The sequence below is a fragment of the Schistocerca serialis genome, chromosome 5 (assembly GCF_023864345.2).
Source record: "Schistocerca serialis cubense isolate TAMUIC-IGC-003099 chromosome 5, iqSchSeri2.2, whole genome shotgun sequence".
NCBI classification, from domain to species: Eukaryota; Metazoa; Arthropoda; class Insecta; order Orthoptera; family Acrididae; genus Schistocerca; species Schistocerca serialis.
The window spans coordinates 551,954,720-551,973,259 of record NC_064642.1 but is presented as its reverse complement, the minus strand read 5'-3'; the positions used below and the strand labels follow the sequence as shown (position 1 = coordinate 551,973,259).

Sequence of the window (18,540 nt, the reverse complement as noted above, 5' to 3'; positions counted from 1 at the left end):
ATGTGATTATAAGGACTGACAATCTTATGATAAATGCAGATAGTGTATTGACTAATCCTCTCTAAGGGGGAAACTAGATGTAACACAATAAGTTAGTTACAAAATCTCCTACAGTAACTATATAACAAATGCGGAATCGCTACACATTGCTCGTAGATTATGCAGAGAACAATGGTATCTTCATAAGATTCTCAAAAATACCCATTTATTAGTGTTAATGTACAATGCAAGTTCAGGGATGATGTATGCTTTGGGAGAACTGTGAACCACAAACACTGATTTACTATGAAATAAATTACATACCCAAAACACTCTTACTGGTAATTTATGAAAATATATTTTGTAAGTGTCTGAAAATTCTAAAAATAATCTGTTTCTCACTTAATTGTACAGTGAAATTAGAGAACAGTTGTTTTGAATGTGGATAGGCCTACTGTTCTCAAAAATTTTAAAAGAGCACAATTAAGTTTAAGCCTACAATTAATGATAATAATACGAGTTTATCGCAGCACTCACTAATGTTCAAAATTTCACAATGTATTACAGTAAAAACAGGTATTGATACAATCAGTGAAAGAGTATGCAGAAATTATGCAAACAGTGAAGTATGTGAATCTAGAACTTTAAATTGGCACATGGTCTTTTACTCGTGGTCTCACTCAAAGAAAAATTTCAAATTCGGCTTTTGTATATAAATAAATGTGTGTATTGCATGGATTTTTCACTTAGCTGATTCTGTGCACACTTCTACACTGGCGTGCCAAAAAGGAACATTGCTGTGTGAGTTTATCTCTATCAAAATTGCTAATCTGTGCAACACCAACAAAACAAGTCTTCTGTCTGTTGCAATTAACCAACCAGATGTCACTGGTATAGGCTTATGGACATCTGTCTAATGTCTCTTCTTATAAACAGAAATGGGCTGTGTTTTTCCCTGTCATTTGGATTACTTTGCTATTGTAGTGAATTACAATAAACTACTACTAGAAGGAGAAAAAGTTCTTTTGCATAATAATTAAAATCAAACAGGTACCGCATCAGATGCAGTATCCTTTCCTTAGTTGAGTTATTTTTAATTGTTTCTCAATTCTGCAGCACATATCTTTGTCTAACTTCAGCAGTTGTGGAATGGTAGAAAACAGGAACCATTGTATGATCTTGTTCAGTCAAACATACTTAGAAGGCAGAATACAGTATGTAAACCTTTTCTCTGTTGTCCTCAATGTGATCAATGAAAATAATCAGTGCTTGAATATTTAATTATGTGATAAAAAAGGTCTACTTACCAGGTGGTAGCAGAAGAACAAACATATAAGAGATATGGAAATGTACAAACTTTTCAAACCAGTGGCTCCTTCTTCTGGTAGAAGGGTTGAAGGGAAAGGAAGGGGTACAAAGGAAAAGGAATAGTGAAGTTTACGGAATGGGAAGAGTTGTGGAAAAGTCACCCAGAACCACAGGTCAGGGGAGACTTACCTGAGGGGATGAGACATTTTTGGCTATGTTGCCACAACATTCACATGTTTCCCAAATATACTTTGTGTTGAGTTCTCTGGACTGAATGTTTCACACACTATTATCATGTTTGTGTTTTGCTAGTTTTGAAACATATTTCACTCTGAAATATATATTTCTATGTATTGGTTTAAGGCTTTTGTTGACTCCTTCATACTGTATGACGAGTTACTTGATTCCATGGTATTTTGTGAACTGTTTCCAATATGTTTCTATTTTTGTGCCTACCGGGCTCCTCTTATTGTCATCATCATAGTTTGTTCTTGTTAGGAATGCTCGGGTGGAACGGACATTGGGGAGAAATGCAAAAGGTCTTTTGCACCCCATTTCAGAGATAGCATCACTATCATGCTGTGGTGATGGATGTGTGGCATTGGCCCATACACACCCTCGCCTATTAGAATCATGGCGTAGCGAAGCAGCTGCTGGGCAACGCCGTGCTCGTCGAGCTCTTGCTGAAATGCTCACCCCTTCTGGTGGCACCAAGGCAAACTGCTACAAGTTCATTTCTCTTGTAACAGGTGAGACCCAAGAATATAGTACTTCCTGATACTACACAGAAGTACAAGTATTTAGTTATTTATGCAACATGAAAGATCTATTTTGTAGTGTTTTGTAGTGTATGGAATCTTCTACTTCAGAAGGTTTTAAACATTAGCACAGTAGCTTGTAGGTTACTCATCCAGTCACAGATTCAAAAACAAACACTACCTATTATTCCTGAAAATGCTCTCTGTTGATTTAATGAATTTGCGCCAAAAAGTACTGAAAACTATGTAATACTATGTTTATAATACAGGCATTTCACTTCCCTGTTTCAGTCAAAGAGTGGCAATATGGCTAAAATGTTCTAAAACTGATGCTCTCTTCATCATTGATTTATGAAAAACCTACTTGAAACAAAATTTGTCATGCTTACATAAATCCTTTTTGGACTTCAATAGCTGAATACTTTCTTGAGTTTATATTTGTCCTACAAATATTTATGTTCTTTGTATAATGTCAGCATCAATCGCTAAGACTTGTGGGAGGCAGCAGCTAAGGACAGCAAATGAAGAGACATAGTTATTCCTTGGGTGACCAGCTGAGTTGTTTTTTCTCATTCATCTTTTGCTTTAATGTTTTGACTGTTCTGTGTTTATCTGTTGTTAAGTGGCAATTTTCATGTAACCGAGATGTTAAATAGTTATTGTTCCGTATTCTGGGAAGTTTCTGCAAATTATTGCTCTGTATTCTGGGCCGTTTCTGTATTGGTAGACTACACCAAGGGCATTACCTATAAAATACTGACCTCGAAAGCATGAGAGAAAGCAGCAGATTAAAGCACGGCACAGAGTGAGACATTGGCTTCACATTATGGTTCTGAACAATACTATATAGAAGAACAATTTTCCCACTTGCAAGAAGAGCTAGAGAGAGAGGCTAGGGACCTGTAAATGTGAAACATGTCATGTAATAATGGGAAGTTGTGTTGACAAGCGGTGCATACAGCAGACAAAAGAACTGAGGCCTCTAACTGGGCGGACAATCTGACAATTAAAACAGAAGTGCCAAAGTTCCTACAGGAGAAACCCAAACTATGATTTCTGATGATAGAGTTAGCATGCAGAATAATGTCATGAACACTATACAAAGTTTGTAGTGGCAGGTGAAGGCATTTTGAAGCATCCTATTCAGGACTTACATTACATGGTGGTCAAGTGTATGAGCAAATCTTTAGACGAACGGTTGCAGCAGGTCCTGCAGTTCAAGCTTATTGGTGACAGGACACTTTATGAATTCTGGCGGCATCTCTGGAGTTTTGTGGAGGGGACAGCAATGTCAGATGAGATGCTACGACATGTGTGGCTTTTGCAGCTGCTGCTGTCAGTGAAAATAGCAGTAGTTGTGTATGGGGTGGGCAACTTAATTTCTTTATCATCAGTCACTGGCAAGGTCCACGTGATAGTAGGGCAGGCAAGCAACTTAGCAGTAACACAGGTAGCTGATGATGGCAGCACAGCGTAAGCTGCAGCTATGTGCCAGGAGCCAAGCAAGTTCGTCAATGAGCAGCTCTGCACTCTAAAGTTACAGTTGGGCACAATGCATAAACAATTATCAGTACTGAAGCCAAACAGACAGGATAATGAGCGGAGAGGTATGGTGTAGCAGCATTTATCTGCCAACAGAATCAAGGACGAGATGGGCTAAATTGTTGAGTGTATTGGTACCATGAAAGATGTGATATGAGGGCCATGAGATGCATGTTTCCCTGCACATTCCCAAATGGCCCCAGTGGCCTGCAGTGGGTGCAGCAGGCCACATAGCTTCACAAGAGTGGGACAGTATGTATGAAGGAATAGACATTACGTCCACAGACAATGTTGGTGGAGTGATAGAAGACAAACAGGATGCACCACTCAGGATCAGCCCAGTTATTCGAGACAATCCTTCCATGCCCATGCAGATGTTTTTACTCTTGCCTGCTTTCATTGTCATGCCACTTATTTGTGACAGGTAGGCAGGAAAATGGATATTTCATGGTTGACTCAGGTCAGATGTTAGCATACTTCTATTTAATCAAAATCAGAGAGAGCAGTGGTGCACCAGTCCACCCAACTGCCCCTAACAACTCAACCATCATGACTTATGGTGAACGGAAGGTGACAGTGGACATACGTTTCAGCAAAGCTTTTGAGCCAGTCTGTTGCTGGCTTGATCTTGACTGCGACACTTCAGTTTGATTTTAGGTGTGCTATCATTCATCCACAGTTGGCAACACCCACTCTGGTGGAGCCACCGTGAGTTTTGGCAAGGCTTCTAGCAAGGAGATGGGTGCTCATGGTGAGTCAGCCCGGGAGGTAAAACAGTGAAGTTCTGCCCCATGGCTGTAACCTATATTGGCAGTTGTCCCAATGGTTATCTGTGTGGGTTTGCACGCAGAGTCCGTAAGGTGTGTCGGTGCAGCCATTATAACACTGATGTCCAAGTCTGCTAGGTGCAACAGGGCAAACCTCATTCTTACTCAGCTGTGGGCAACACGTGTATCCTCTTGCGAAGCATCATTTTGAATTACAGTATGCGATGGTGCCTTGGACGTCGAGGTACTTGATTATTTTGAGATTAGGTGTGACCTTGAACACTGTGCAGTATGATGGCTCAGATGAGGGGGCCAGTTGCGGAAACTGTTGACACAACCACTGGATGCATCATTTGGCAGGGTACTGTTTGGGAAAGGTGACCATCACATGAGTTCAGCGCATGAGCTGTACCCTTGAAAAGAAGTTGTTTGCCTGGGCTACTTCCTCCATGTGTTATTGTGCTAAGGATCACCTTGAATACCCTCTGTGTATTTTATTGTGATATTAACTATCAATTTCTGGTGGCCATTTGCTCTCTGCTTAACTTTTAAGTTGAACACTAATCTATTTCTTTGTTTATCTTATTGTGAACTGTTGTGCACTGTCACAAGTATGTAAGTTGTTTGCTATAAATCATTCACCTTCTGTGGTGCAGCAACAGAGTTATTGATTTCGCATTAACGTTTACATTAGTTAAACTCATGAAGTTGAAGTTTAGCAGCAGGTCAGTTTTATTTAAATGTTCTTAAAGAGTACATTAACTAAGGTTAAGAAAACAAGTTTTAAATTTTACTTGTTGCTGAGTTTTTTTTAAGATTCTTTATTTTAAAGATTTTTTAAAATTATTTGATGTCATGTTGCTCAGCTGTTAAAAAGTATCCTTAGAATTTCACTATCTAGTGTATTTGTGGCTGATTCTTGCTGGTCATAAGATTTTATGTTTTTACGTGTTTTACAATATACCTTCTCTATGTTTTAGTTTTGCCTTAAATGTCCAAGGGACCGTTTCCTGAGGGTCAGAACTGCATCATTGTAAAATGTAAATTTGAAGTGTTCTTGTAAAATGCTAAGTTTGGTAATGAGATGCTGTCTTCTTGTTCATTGATTCATTTGTGCTGTATGTGTTAAATATTCTCAAGGATCAGTAAAGAGACTGTTTAGTTTGTTAAATATTTTTGTGGCATAGATGCTTACTGCTCACCCTAAATCCTTGCTCCATATCAGATGGTAGCAGAGTGTGGTTTTCAAGGGAACAGCTGATGCACTGAACACCTACGATGCTCACCTTTTCCAGACAGCACCCTGCCAACTGTTATGTCCAGCAGATTGGGTCAGCAGTTACTGAAAAATACTCCCTGCAGCCACCATACTGTAGAGTGTACCAGGTCACACCTCACCCCGAAATAAAGTACGTTCGACATCCAACAAATGTCTCAACTCTACCAAGGCACCATCACATCCTGTAATTCAGATGTGGTGCTGGGCTCAAGGATACACAGGCTGCCTATGCCTGAGTCAGAATGAGGTTTTCTCATTGCACCTAGGAGACTCAGACATTACCATTACCACGTTTGCACCTACACTCCTTAAGGATTCTGTCCACAACTCCACAGATAAACATTGACTCCTGCTGACAACAAGTCAGCGCTCTGGGGTGGAACTTCACTGTTTCACTGCCTGGACCGACTTGTTACAAGCTGCCCACTTTCTTGCTAGAAGACTCATCAAAACTCATGGTGGTGCCACCAGAGCAGTTGGAGCCAACTGTAGGTGAATGATAGCACACATAAAATCAATTCGAGCTATTGAAACTTCCTGGCAGATTAAAACTGTGTGCCGGACCGAGACTTGAACTCAGAACCTTTGCCTTTCACGGGCAAGTGCTCTACCAACTGAGCTACCCAAGCACGACTCACGCCCCGTCCTCACAGCTTTATTTCTGCCAGTACCTCGTCTCCTACCTTCCAAACTTTACAGAAGCTCTCCTGCGAACCTTGCAGAACTAGCACTCCTGAAAGAAAGGATATTGCGGAGACATGGCTTAGCCACAGCCTGGGGGATGTTTCCAGAATGAGCTATTGCACTCAAGATCGAGCTAGTACCAAATTAGCTCAGTTTTCAAATGGAGGTTCATACTGGCTGATGTGCAAGAGCTGATTCTAGGTGCACATTTCATCCACCACCACGAATTGGAGTTACAACTGAGCACAGTGCAAGTTAGGTGGAAGAGTGGGATGATAATGGGCACAGTAGGCAGAAGAGCAAGCAACACAGTTGCTTTACCTAATGATTCCAAGTAGAGGACAGAATATATTGCATACCGCGGTGCACCACATCAAGATTACCACAGGCCAACAGTGATAAGACTAGCTCCCAATTTGTTCGCAGAAGCAATAGTGGAATTTGACAGGCATTGTACATCACACTGCACCTCATTAGAAAGAAAGGTAGCATGTGGAGGCTCTGTGTGGATTATTGGGCACTGAATGCTTGAACAATATCTGACAGCTATCCCATACCTAATTTGTGAGATTTTATGAACATTTTAGGCAGGGCTACAGTATTCAGCATGGTGGACTGCAAGAAGGCATAGAACCAGATTCTGGTCTCTGAAAAGGACATTCCTAAGATGACTATGGTAACACCTTTAATGCTCTTTGAATACCTCCGTATGCCATTTGGATTGAAAAATGCAGCCCAAACCTGGCAGAGATTTCTAGATGAAGTATTGAAGGACCTGGATTTCTGCTTCATATACCTGGATGAAATTTTAATATTTTCACAGGCAGCTGATTTACATCAAGATCACCTCAAACCTGTATTTGACGGGGTAAAGAAATCTGGACTTGTGATAAATGAAGTAAAGTATGTTCTCTGCCACGTTGTATCAGCAGCTGGTATCTGCCTGCTCAAGGAGAAGATGGAGGCGGCCTTACAAAACATTCCTGGGATGACTGATCATCAGCAGTTACGAAGATTCCTCAGGATTGTCAACTTTTGTAGATGCCATCTACTGCGGGCAGCAAAGATGCATACACTGCTGACGAACACCCTAGCAGGTAACAACACTGAGGGCAGGTAACTCCTACCGTGGATGCCCACCAGGCAGCAAGCCTTTGAAAAGATAATAGCTAGTTTACAAGCAGTGGTAGTGTTGTCTCACCCACTTCGTAAGGCGCCTTCAGCAATTGTTGTAGACGCACCAGTCGATTGGCTATTGGTGCAGCACTGCAGAAAAACATGGAGAGCAGTTGGAAGCCTTTAGGCTTTTTCTCCCGAAAGCTGTCTGAAACCTAGACTAAGCAGAATGCATATGATCAGGAATTACTAGCCATTTATGAAACCATATGACACTTTGGTCTTTATGTTGAAATTTGGCCATGTACGATAATAAGCCGATTGCGTTCACTTTCCAAGGAATGAAAGGAGGTTGTTCTCCTCAGTGGTTCTGCCATTTGGAACTACTGATATAAGGAGGGACATAGAGCATAGTGGTTGTTTTTTTTCTCAAGAATTAGTGGAATTCTGCCATGATAAATTACGACCAACTGAGAGCAGAGCAAGCCACAGCCAAACAGCTACGACAGTTGTTGCAAAGCAACCCAACATCCTTTAACCTTGAGCTAGTGTGGTTATTGGACAGGAAAGACCTTATCTGGTGTAATGTGTCAAAGACTCCACCTGTGCCATTTGTGACCGAGTAACTGTGAAAGTCAGTTTTTGACAGTTTCCACAGTCTTGTACATCTCAGTTCAAACTCAACCATCAAGCTGATGACGGAGAAATCTGTATGGCACAGTATAAAAAAAAAAAAAAACTGCCACATGTTGGCGAGAACATGTTCGACCTGTGAAAGATGTAAAGTTGGCCGACAAGTGCACCAGCCAGTGGGAGATTTTCCCAAGACGACAAGTCAATTCTCTCACATGCATATAGACATCATGGCCCCAATCCCACTTTTGAAGGGATATTGTTATTTCTTTATAGTCATGAAAAGATAACATGCTGGTCAGAAGGAGTTCTTATCTGGGCTATTTCAGCAGAGATGAAAGCAAGGGCATTCCTGAATACATAGATTTCCTGCCTCAGGTGTTTCACTCATGTCAGCTCAGACCAAAGGCAACATTAATTCTTGAGCTATCTACCGTATTTACTCGAATCTAAGCTGCACTTTTTTTCCAGTTTTTCTAATCCAAAAAACCACCTACGGCTTAGAATCGAGTGCAGAGTAAACGGAAGTTCTGAAAAATATTGGTTGGTGCCACCACAACTAACTTCTGCCGTTGAATATATGTAGCGCTACACTGGCATGCTTTGCAGGCACAAAGATAAATACTGGCACCAAAACCTCTGCGTCAGTAAATAAATTAAAAGAAAAGGTAGAAGAATGTAAACATCATGCCATGTATTCTTTTGTGTTTGCTGCTGTCTCACTTAAATCCTGTCTGCCTCATAAACTATGAAACAGCAACAGCCAACGTGGAAGAAAATACGTATTATGTCATGTTTATATTTATATTATTCATATGCTGCATAGTGATACAGTCAGAAATGAAGCACGGCAACTGACTAGATTTTTAAATCTAAGGTGACTCTAATTTCTGTGCAGAATGTAATGTACTAAAGAGGCATCTGCAATGATTTTCAAACGGAGAAAAATTTTCACTAAAGTCTCGTTCAGAACATTTTGTAACATATGCAGTCTATTATTTGGTTCTTGTTGATCATTATCAAAGAAAGCAGCAGTGTAAGTAACAACAAATAGCAGTCTCTTGCCATTGTTTCGCTTATGAGACAATTCCTCTTCCTCTTCTTCTTCTTCTTCTTCCTTTTTTTTTTTTTTTTTTTTTTTTTTTTTTTTTTTTTTTTTTTTTTTTTTTTTTTTAAAAAAAAGTGCCGTTAGCGCGCACAAAAGCAAGGCAAACTGCGAGGGGCGACAAGTCGTAAACACTCATTACCAGAATGCGACAAACAATGCATGACACAGTACAATAATGCATTTTCAGCTTAGAGTAACGTAAACACCTATAACAATGAGAACGGCACTTATCAGATCAAAGCAAAATAAGCAATCGATTCAAACCAGATGAAGCACGTGTAAAAGGAAGGGTACCCGTATAAATACGGATGGAGTGCCTGACACATAGCAATGGCTACTTGGTAAAGCTGAAATGTTAAGCTTAGGACTCGAACCAAACTACTGTAGCTGTATCTTCATCCATTCGACCTAAATTGTGTCTCATGTTACAATGGACCAACTTTGTTTCAATTTGGAGGTGCGGTCTAAAACTTTTCTCTCCTATTGAATTTTGAGTCTCAAATTTCAGGTGCGGCTTAGATTCGGTAAAATTTTTTTTCCTTGCTTTCGAGTCTCATTTTTCAGGTGCATCGTAGATTCGTGTGCGGCTTAGATTCGAGTAAATATGGTAACTATGTAGTTTCCAGCACCACCACACCACTAGTTACCATTCCTCAGCAATGGAATGGTTGAGCGATGACATAGGACACTAAAGGCCATGCTTATGTGCCATGATAGTTGCTGGACAGCTGCTCTGCCACTGGTCTTGTTAGGACTTCGTACAGCACTTAAGCCAGGCATTGCATCATCGACCATTGAGATGATTTATGGGGAAAAGTTGCATTTGCCATTGAAGTTTGAGAGGTGTGTTCCCCAGCGCATCTGGCATCTATCAGGCTGCAGCTGCCGTATATGCTGCAACAGCTAATGTTCTAGGTCGCCAGACTATGCCCATCCCTCGCCTCATGCCATGGAGTTCTGAAAGTATTTGTACATAAAGACATTGTAACATGCTCTCGTGATGATGTGGGCAGGTGCTGTAGACACATTGTTACAGCAGCCATACTTGGGACCTTTCTGAGTATTAAAATGCAACAAACTACTGGTCCAAATAGCGTACAACAACTGGTTTCTGACAGTGTCAGAGGAGGGGTTAAACCAGCGTATCTGCTCACCACAGACATAGCAGGAGAATGTGAGTCCTACACTGGCGATTTTGTCCCTACCTGACATGGAGACCATACAACCAGCAGCAGCTCTGCCTTTGTCACTACAAGTGAGTCCATGAGAGAAGCCGAAGAAACCGGAGGCTTGTACAGTGGCAGGGTGACAAGTGTGACACTAATTCCCCCACATTCCGGGAGCTCCACTGTACTGTGGTGGAGCTATGTGAGAAGCACCAGCTGTGGATGGCGGGTGAAGAGACTTAGTTATTCTTTGGCCAAGCTGCTGAGTTGTGTTCCCAATTTATCCTTTACTTTAATGTTTTTGACAATTCTCTGTGTATACATTGCTGAATGGCAATTTTCATGTAATCACGAAAATAAATAATTATTGTCCAATATTCGGGGGAGTTTCTGTATTAGTAGACTACACCTTGAGCAGTACCTATAGACTCAAAATCAGGATGACAGAGAGTTAAAGTCCCAGTCCTACTGTTTTGATGTGACCTGTCTTTAGTTTTCTTCTACTGCTCCAGGACAATATAAGAATGTCCCCTTCAACAACACTTTAATGGATTCGTTCTTTCTTTGTCAAAGAGGATCTAGAGATCATTGCTGAATTTGCATTAAATTGTAACCTAATACAAACATTTAAGACAATGAAACCGAATTGATTTCATGGAGAAGAAAAAGTGTGAGCTTAATTTTTTGTTTTGGCAAAGGAAAAAACAAAACTGCAGTCTGCACTCCAATGTATTGTGCCTATCAACTGATTTAAGAGACTATCATGTTGCACACAGACAGTAATAATGAGAAAGAGTATTTCTTCGTCTTAAAATATAAGGACCTTTTTACTTTCCCTTCCATACCAATCTTTGTTCATCTCAACATTGTTTGCAGGTTGCAGCTATACAACCATTTGTCAAGTGAGTGAACAAATGCGCAGAACGAAAGGTGACAGAGAGCCACATGAACATGGTCTGAAACGATGGTGGCGTGAGCATCGTGGGACAAAAAATGCCATTACACACCAACTTAAAGGTATAGTAGAAATTACAGAAAGGGCATCTTGTAGTACTTATATTGCAATGTTAGTCAACATTTCGACAGTCAAAACACAATGGTAGAGATAACTATTATAGCTGGTGGTTATAATTAAACTTTCGCTATTTAACACATTATAACACGGAAACTAATTATGTATGAGTATGAAACTTGGTAGCATTAATGTCAAGGACATGGGGAAGAGAAATCATGCAGAATCAATTCATTTGGAACACTTTTAATTTACTGCTATGGTACATCATACCATTACATACCGGTATCATTACTGGTACAAAAGGGGCTCAGTATGGTGTCTTTCAGTGTCCAGACGAGTCTGAAAACACAGGATTGCAGTCTGCACAGCAGAAGAAAGCATGTCTGTAGGTATGCTGGCTATATTTCTTGATATGTTGTGCTTCAGGTCAATCCATGTGTGAATGTTCCCCTGGTAAACACTGTTCTTCAGGTAGCTTCACAACCAGAAATCACAGGGAGTGAGATCAGGTGATCATACCGGTCAAGCATTTGGAAACAATCAGCTGATAATTCAAGTTTTTCCAAATGTGTTTTGGAGAAGCTGGTGAACTTCATGAGCAATGTGCAGTAGGGTGCCATCTTGCATGAATGAGCTTTGTCTGTCCATAAGATGGTCCAGATCCAGTCCTCATCGACTTCAAACCTTGCGAGAAAATGGAGAGTGAAGTCAACACATCCTTGTGCATCCTTTGGTGCAAGCTGCTGTACAATATAGATCTTATACAGATACCATTTGAGAATGGTTCGAAGCACCTCCTGTGCAGTGGATCAAGGGATGTTCAACTGTCATGACACAGCACACGCACTGCCTGATGATCGGAAATTGTGCGCAGTGTTGTCTGCCATAGCAGCAGTGATTTCATCGACCACCTGAGGTGCAACCAGTCATCAGCCTCTTCCTAGAGTGACGCCCAGTTCTCCAGTTGATTCGAACTTCACATGCTCCACACATCAAGTGGAGAAAGAAGAAAATTCCGTAATCCTTTCAGTCAGCAGTATACTCAAAGTGCAGCTGCAGCATTACTGTTGTTTTGATAATAGAGCTTCACCAATAATGCCCTGCTCCTGTTGTCCAAGCTTATGTAGACACATCAACGAGTGCACTGCAACTGGTCAGGTGTATGAGACTATGAACCACAATGAGTGATCATGGCACTTGGTGCCCATAGTTGTAACTGGACAGTGGTGCTGTGATGCATGGTAATCATGCAGTCCATACTGTGTGGATATTAATGCTACCAAGTTTGGAACTTGTACAGTAATTAGTTTCCGCCTTATAACATGTTAAATAGGTAAAGTTTAATTATAACCACCTGATATTTCACTTGAAATTGTTGTGGAAAGAAGTGTGGCAATTACAAAATAACTGTCAACAGTGTGATGGTGATGTTTGTCAAATCACTGCAGAAAGAAATATCAGTAGTCCTACAACCTGTATCTTCAACCTGATATCATTTACATTCAATAAATTATAAACACAGAAGTAGAAAGTGTAGCTAAGACTGAATATTAATGATTTAATAAATAATGACCAGTGAGCAATGGGATATCAGTGTAGAAAAAGGGATAATTATCAGGTAGATGAGAGAGGGATTAAAAGAGGAAAAAAGTCACCAACAGAGAAAACAAAGAGAAACAACAGTAAGCAAAGACCATGTAGATGAAAAGAACCATGTATGAAGGTTGAATGAAAAGTAATGCTTCCACCTTCGTTAATTGTGTTTGGATGGGAATGTTTTAATGAATGAAATGCAGAAATAATCTTTAGAATATGATCTTTAATTACCAATATTCACTTTTCCACATAATCACCAGCCAATTGGATACATTTCTGCCAACAATGAACTAGTTTTCTGAAGCCGTCACAGAAGAAGTCGACACTCTGTTTCCGCAACCACAGTCTCACAGTTCTCTCAATGTCTTCATCTGAAGCACGATGATGTCCCCGCAGATCGTCTTTCATTATCGGGAACAGATGGAAGTCAGATGGAGCTAAATCTGGACTATATGGAGTAAGCCATACGGTGGTGAGATTCAGTCTCTGAAGTTCTGCTTTGGTGGCATGTGAAGTGTGTGGTTTGGCATTGTCATGCTGCAGGAAAACATTTCCCTTTTCCTTTTGGACCCTTGTTAGCTGTCATTTCATAGTTTGCAACATTGTGATGCAACACACTGAATTTATTGTTGTTCCACGATCAAGGAAATCTGCATCCGAGAACACTGTGGCCATGACTTTTCCAACTGAGGGCTGCGTCTTGAATTTCTTTTTCTTGGATGAGTCTTTGTGCCAGTATTCCAGAGACTGACATTTCGTCTCCAGGTCGTAATGGTGTACTCACGTTTCATCTCCAGTCACAATTGAATGGAGAAAGACGTCACTTTCATTCTCGTAATGTGAGAGGAGTTCCTGGCAAATTTCAAGTCTGTGCACTTTCATTTCAGGAGTCAGCATCCGGGGTACCCATCGAGCACAGATCTTCCGATAGCCAAGCAAAGCAATAATGTGTGACCCACACATTCTTGTGAAATGCTGATTGTGGTAGCAATTTCTCTCTGAGTGATACGACGATCGTCCTGAATCAATCCGTCAACATTTTGCTTGTGGAACTCGGTGGTTGCTGTGACGGGATGTCCAACTCTTTGTTTGTCACACAGGTCAGATGTTCAGATGCTCCTGCCTCAACATCTTTAAACTTACTTGCCCAACGACACAAAGTACTCACATCAACACAATCATCATAAACTGCTTTCATTCTCTGATGAATCTCCTTTGGGGAGACACCTTCTGCTGTCAAGAATTCAATGACTGCACGTTGCTTAAATCGCATTGACTGACCACCTGTGCAGGCTTCCATACTTCACACTGTAACAACACAACCATTCAATGCTAAGGCTTCCCTCCTACTTAACAGGAGCTGTAGAGAAGAGGCTACGGAACAAGCCAGTACCTGCCGCATACCAATGCTGCCAACTGTTGGAAGAGTTATGAAGGTGGAGGTATTACTTTTCAGTCAACCCTCATACATATTGAATACCCAGTTCCAATATAATGAGTTCTGATTGTGCAATCCCAGTTATATTTTTGGCTATCACATTTTGTAATACACTGTGCCTGTGTAGATGGTCTGTATGTAGCAAAACATAGTTGTTGACTGTTTTGTGGTGATAATGCTGGATCTGTAATACTGAACTACACTTACATGTTAGCTGACAAATAATATATGTTCATTTTTGGTATAAATTTTCTTGATTATGTATATTTTTACTTTTGAATACAGCATAAACAATTTTAGGTGGTAGTATTCATGTCACAGCTTAAAAGTTTGTGTCAGACCAGTACTTAAACCCAGATCTTTGCCTTTCATGAGAAGCCATTTAAGTCATCAAACACATGTCATGAATTGACTCAGTGTCTGTGCCTGCCATAACCTCACTGTTCAGTCTAATTTACAGTACGCACTAAAACTCCAATAAAATATGACAATAACCTAACTGCCACCTCAAGGATATTACAGAATGAAATCCCTTTTCTTACGCTTTACAGTGAAACTCTCATGAGAGATAAAAACATTGTGTCAATATGATGTTGTGTACCAGTATGGTATGTGAAGCCTGATACCTGATTTATTTGGCTAGTAATGTGAGTACGCATCTGGGGACCAACTCAAAACTTCAAACTGCTACTGTCTTTCTTCCTGGTCCATTCTCACACTATCCTATCAGTACTATCACCACTGAGAGGATGGTTATAGTGGATAGAATGGAGTGTTATCCATTCTCTCAGGATTGTTATTGCCCATAAATACGAGGGTTATTCCAAAAGTAAGGTCCGGTTATAAAAAAAAATCAAAACTAAAATGTTTTTTCAAAACAATTGTTTTATTTACATTCCTTACATCTTTATCTATTTTTCTACATAACTTCCATACTTATTTAAACATTTGTCACATCATTCAACAAGCTTTTGAATGCCCATGTTATAGAAATCGGCCGCCTGTGACGATAACCAGTCCTTAACTGCTTCTTTCACTTCATCATCTGTGTCGAAGCGCTTGCCGCCGAGAAACTCCTTTAAGTAACGGAACAGGTGGAAATCACTTGGCGCCAGGTCCGGACTGTAAGGAGGATGGTCCATCTGTTCCCATCCAAATTTCTTGATCAGAGCTTGCGTTTCATTTGCAGTGTGGGGTCTGGCATTGTCATGCAACAACAAGATTCCAGACGACAAAAGACCACGTCGCTTATTCTGGATTGCACGTCGAAGTTTAGTCAGGGTAGCGCAGTAGGCGGCTTTATTAATCGTTGTTCCTCTCTCCATAAAGTCGACTAACAATACTCCACGTCTATCCCAGAACACAGTCGCCATAACCTTACGTGTTGAGATTGTCTGCTTTGCCTTGACCTTGACTGGCGATGACGTGTGACGCCATTGCACTGACTGACGTTTAGACTCTGGAGTGATGTGAGAAACCCATGTCTCATCCCCTGTGACAACATTGTCTAAAAGACTGTCACCTTCCTTATGATATCGCTCCAAAAACTCAAGAGCAAAAGCCATTCTTTTCATTCGTTGGGGCTCAGTAAGCAGCCTGGGAACCCAACGGGCACACAATTTGTGAAACTTCAAATGTTCAGACACAATTCTGTACAAAGTTGTTCTACTCACATTCGGAAAATGCATGTCTACGTCTGTAATAGTGAATCGGCGATCTTCACGAATTTTTTTGTCAACCGCATTGACCAAATCGTCTGAAATCACTGATGGTCGGCCACACCGTGGTTCATCGTGCACATTATCCCGTCCTTCATTAAAAGCTCGCACCCACTTGCGCACTTTACTGTCGCTCATTATGTTAGGACCGTACACTTCAGTAATCTGCCGATGGATTTCCGCCGCTGAATTGTTTCTTGCAGACAAAAACCGTATCACTGCCCTTACTTCACAATCGGCGGGCTGATCAATTGTCTTAAACATTGTAAAGTGACACTGTGAACTACACTCAGCAACAGTAACAAAGCGAATGGCGGCGTTCGACGCGCAAGGCTTGCCGGGAGTCGGCGCGCATGCGTGTTTTGTCATTGGCGCCAAATTTCAATAGTTACGGCGAATCGGACCTTACTTTTGGAATAACCCTCGTATTTTGCTTGTAGTGTCATAATCTGTTTTTTTGTTTCCAGTCTCCCAAACACATCATCATCTGTACTCAGATTTCATCACTTTCAGCAAAAATCTTTTTATACCAGCATTTCTGGATCTTGGAAACAGGTAAAAGTCATTTGGTACAATACCTGACTGCAAGAACCATGCAGCCAAACTTGTCACATAGTTCAGTACGTCCAATATATCACCATTCCTGGCAGTTAATTTTGGAGCACATGATACAGTTTTTGTAACGTCTCACAGTAGAGATAATAATGTCAGAGTTGTGAAGATTGGTCTCACAGAGGTGGACAGGGTTAATTATAATTGTCATCACCAGTTCATTATGACAGCTGTGACACATGCGTGAAGTTGTTGCAGTGTGCTCCTAAGAGCAAGCAGTATCTGTACGGTGTCTGCTGTCTTCTGAAGCCCACTTGAAGAAACTATATTCCACTAATAAGGTCTCCGAATTGTTTATGATATATTGTCACTGACCACCATCAGAAACTGTTAGAACACCCAACTGTTCTTTGGAATATTGTTTACTAAATAGCCCATAATACTTACAGTGTGTCCTCAGTGTACAATTTTGAGAGTAAGTATATGCTGTTCTGAAAGATAGTTATCAAGATTCTTCTTTTTCTTTGTTGACCTAATTAGACCATTCTTGAATGTCACATATTCTCAGATTTGTGATGAAACATTCAAATTTTATCATCTATCACAATACAATTCAAAATATTTTGCTACTTATTCACTGCATAGACTACACATTTGAGCAGTATGTGTTATCCACTTTTTTAACTTACTTCTTGAGCAAAACAGTGTCATGCCTTTCACTGAGCGACAAAGGTCATGGGGTAGTGATACGCACAAATACAGATGGTGATAGTATCATGTACACAAGGTATAAAAGGGCAGTGCATTGGCAGAGCGGTCATTTGTACTCATGTGATTCTTGTGGAAAGGTTTTCATCATGATTATGGCCACACAACGTGTATCAGTAGACTTTGAACGTGGGATGGTAGTTGGAGCTGGATCCATGGGACACTCCATTTCGAAAAATTGTTAGGGAATTCAATATTCCGAGATCCATAGTGTCAAGGATGTGCTGGGAATACCAAATTTCACTCATTACCTCTCACCAAGAACAATGTGCTGGCCGATGGACTTCACGTAACTACCAAGAGCAGTGGCATTTTCCTAGGATAGTTATTGCTAACACACCAGCAACACTGTCTGAAATAACCACAGAAATCAATGTGGGACATATGATGAACATATCATAAAGAAATTTGGTGTTAATGGGCTATGGCAGTGGATGACTGATGCGAGTGCCTTTGCTAACTGCACAAAGTCGACTGCAATGCCTCTCCTGTGCTCATGACCATATGGGTTGGACCTCAGAGGATTGGAAAACTGTGGCATCACCAGATGAGTCCCAGTTTCGGTTTTTAAGAGCTGATGGTAGGATTTGAATGTGGCACAGACCTCATTGAGCCATGGACCCAAGTTGTCAACAAGGCACTGTGCAAGCAGGTGGTGGCTCCATAATGGTACAGGCTGTATTTAAATGGACTGGACTGGGTGCTCCAGTCCAACTGAACCAGTCATTGACTAGAAATGCTTTTGTTTGGTTACTTAGAGACCCTTTGCAGCCATTCATGGACTTCACATTCCCAAATAATGATGGATACTTTATGGATGACAGTGCGCCATGTCACTGGGCTACAGTTGTTCATGACTGGTTTGAAGAACATTCTGGACAAACTGAGTGAATGGTTTGGGCATCCTGATCACCCAACATAATCCCATCAAACATTTATGGGACCTAATTGAGACATCATTTCATGCACGAAATCCTGCATTGCCAACACTTCCGCAATTATGGATGGCTATAGAGATGGTGCGGCTCAGTATTTCCGAAGGGGACTTCCAATGAATACTGAGTCCATGCCACATGTAGTCGCTGCACTACAGCAGGCAAAATGGGGCTCCAA

At 40.9% G+C, this 18,540-nt stretch overlaps 1 protein-coding gene across 3 annotated transcripts in view; it reads left to right on the top strand.

Moving 5' to 3' along the window:
- LOC126481295 (uncharacterized) overlaps nt 1-18,540 on the top strand; it is a 166,569-nt gene that overhangs the window by 105,677 nt on the left and 42,352 nt on the right. For all 3 annotated transcript variants that reach the window (XM_050104941.1, XM_050104943.1, XM_050104942.1), the window contains exons 8-9: nt 1,786-2,036; nt 11,217-11,357. In XM_050104941.1, the coding sequence (XP_049960898.1) occupies nt 1,786-2,036; nt 11,217-11,357 (392 nt within the window). The remainder of the gene's footprint in view (nt 1-1,785; nt 2,037-11,216; nt 11,358-18,540) is intronic.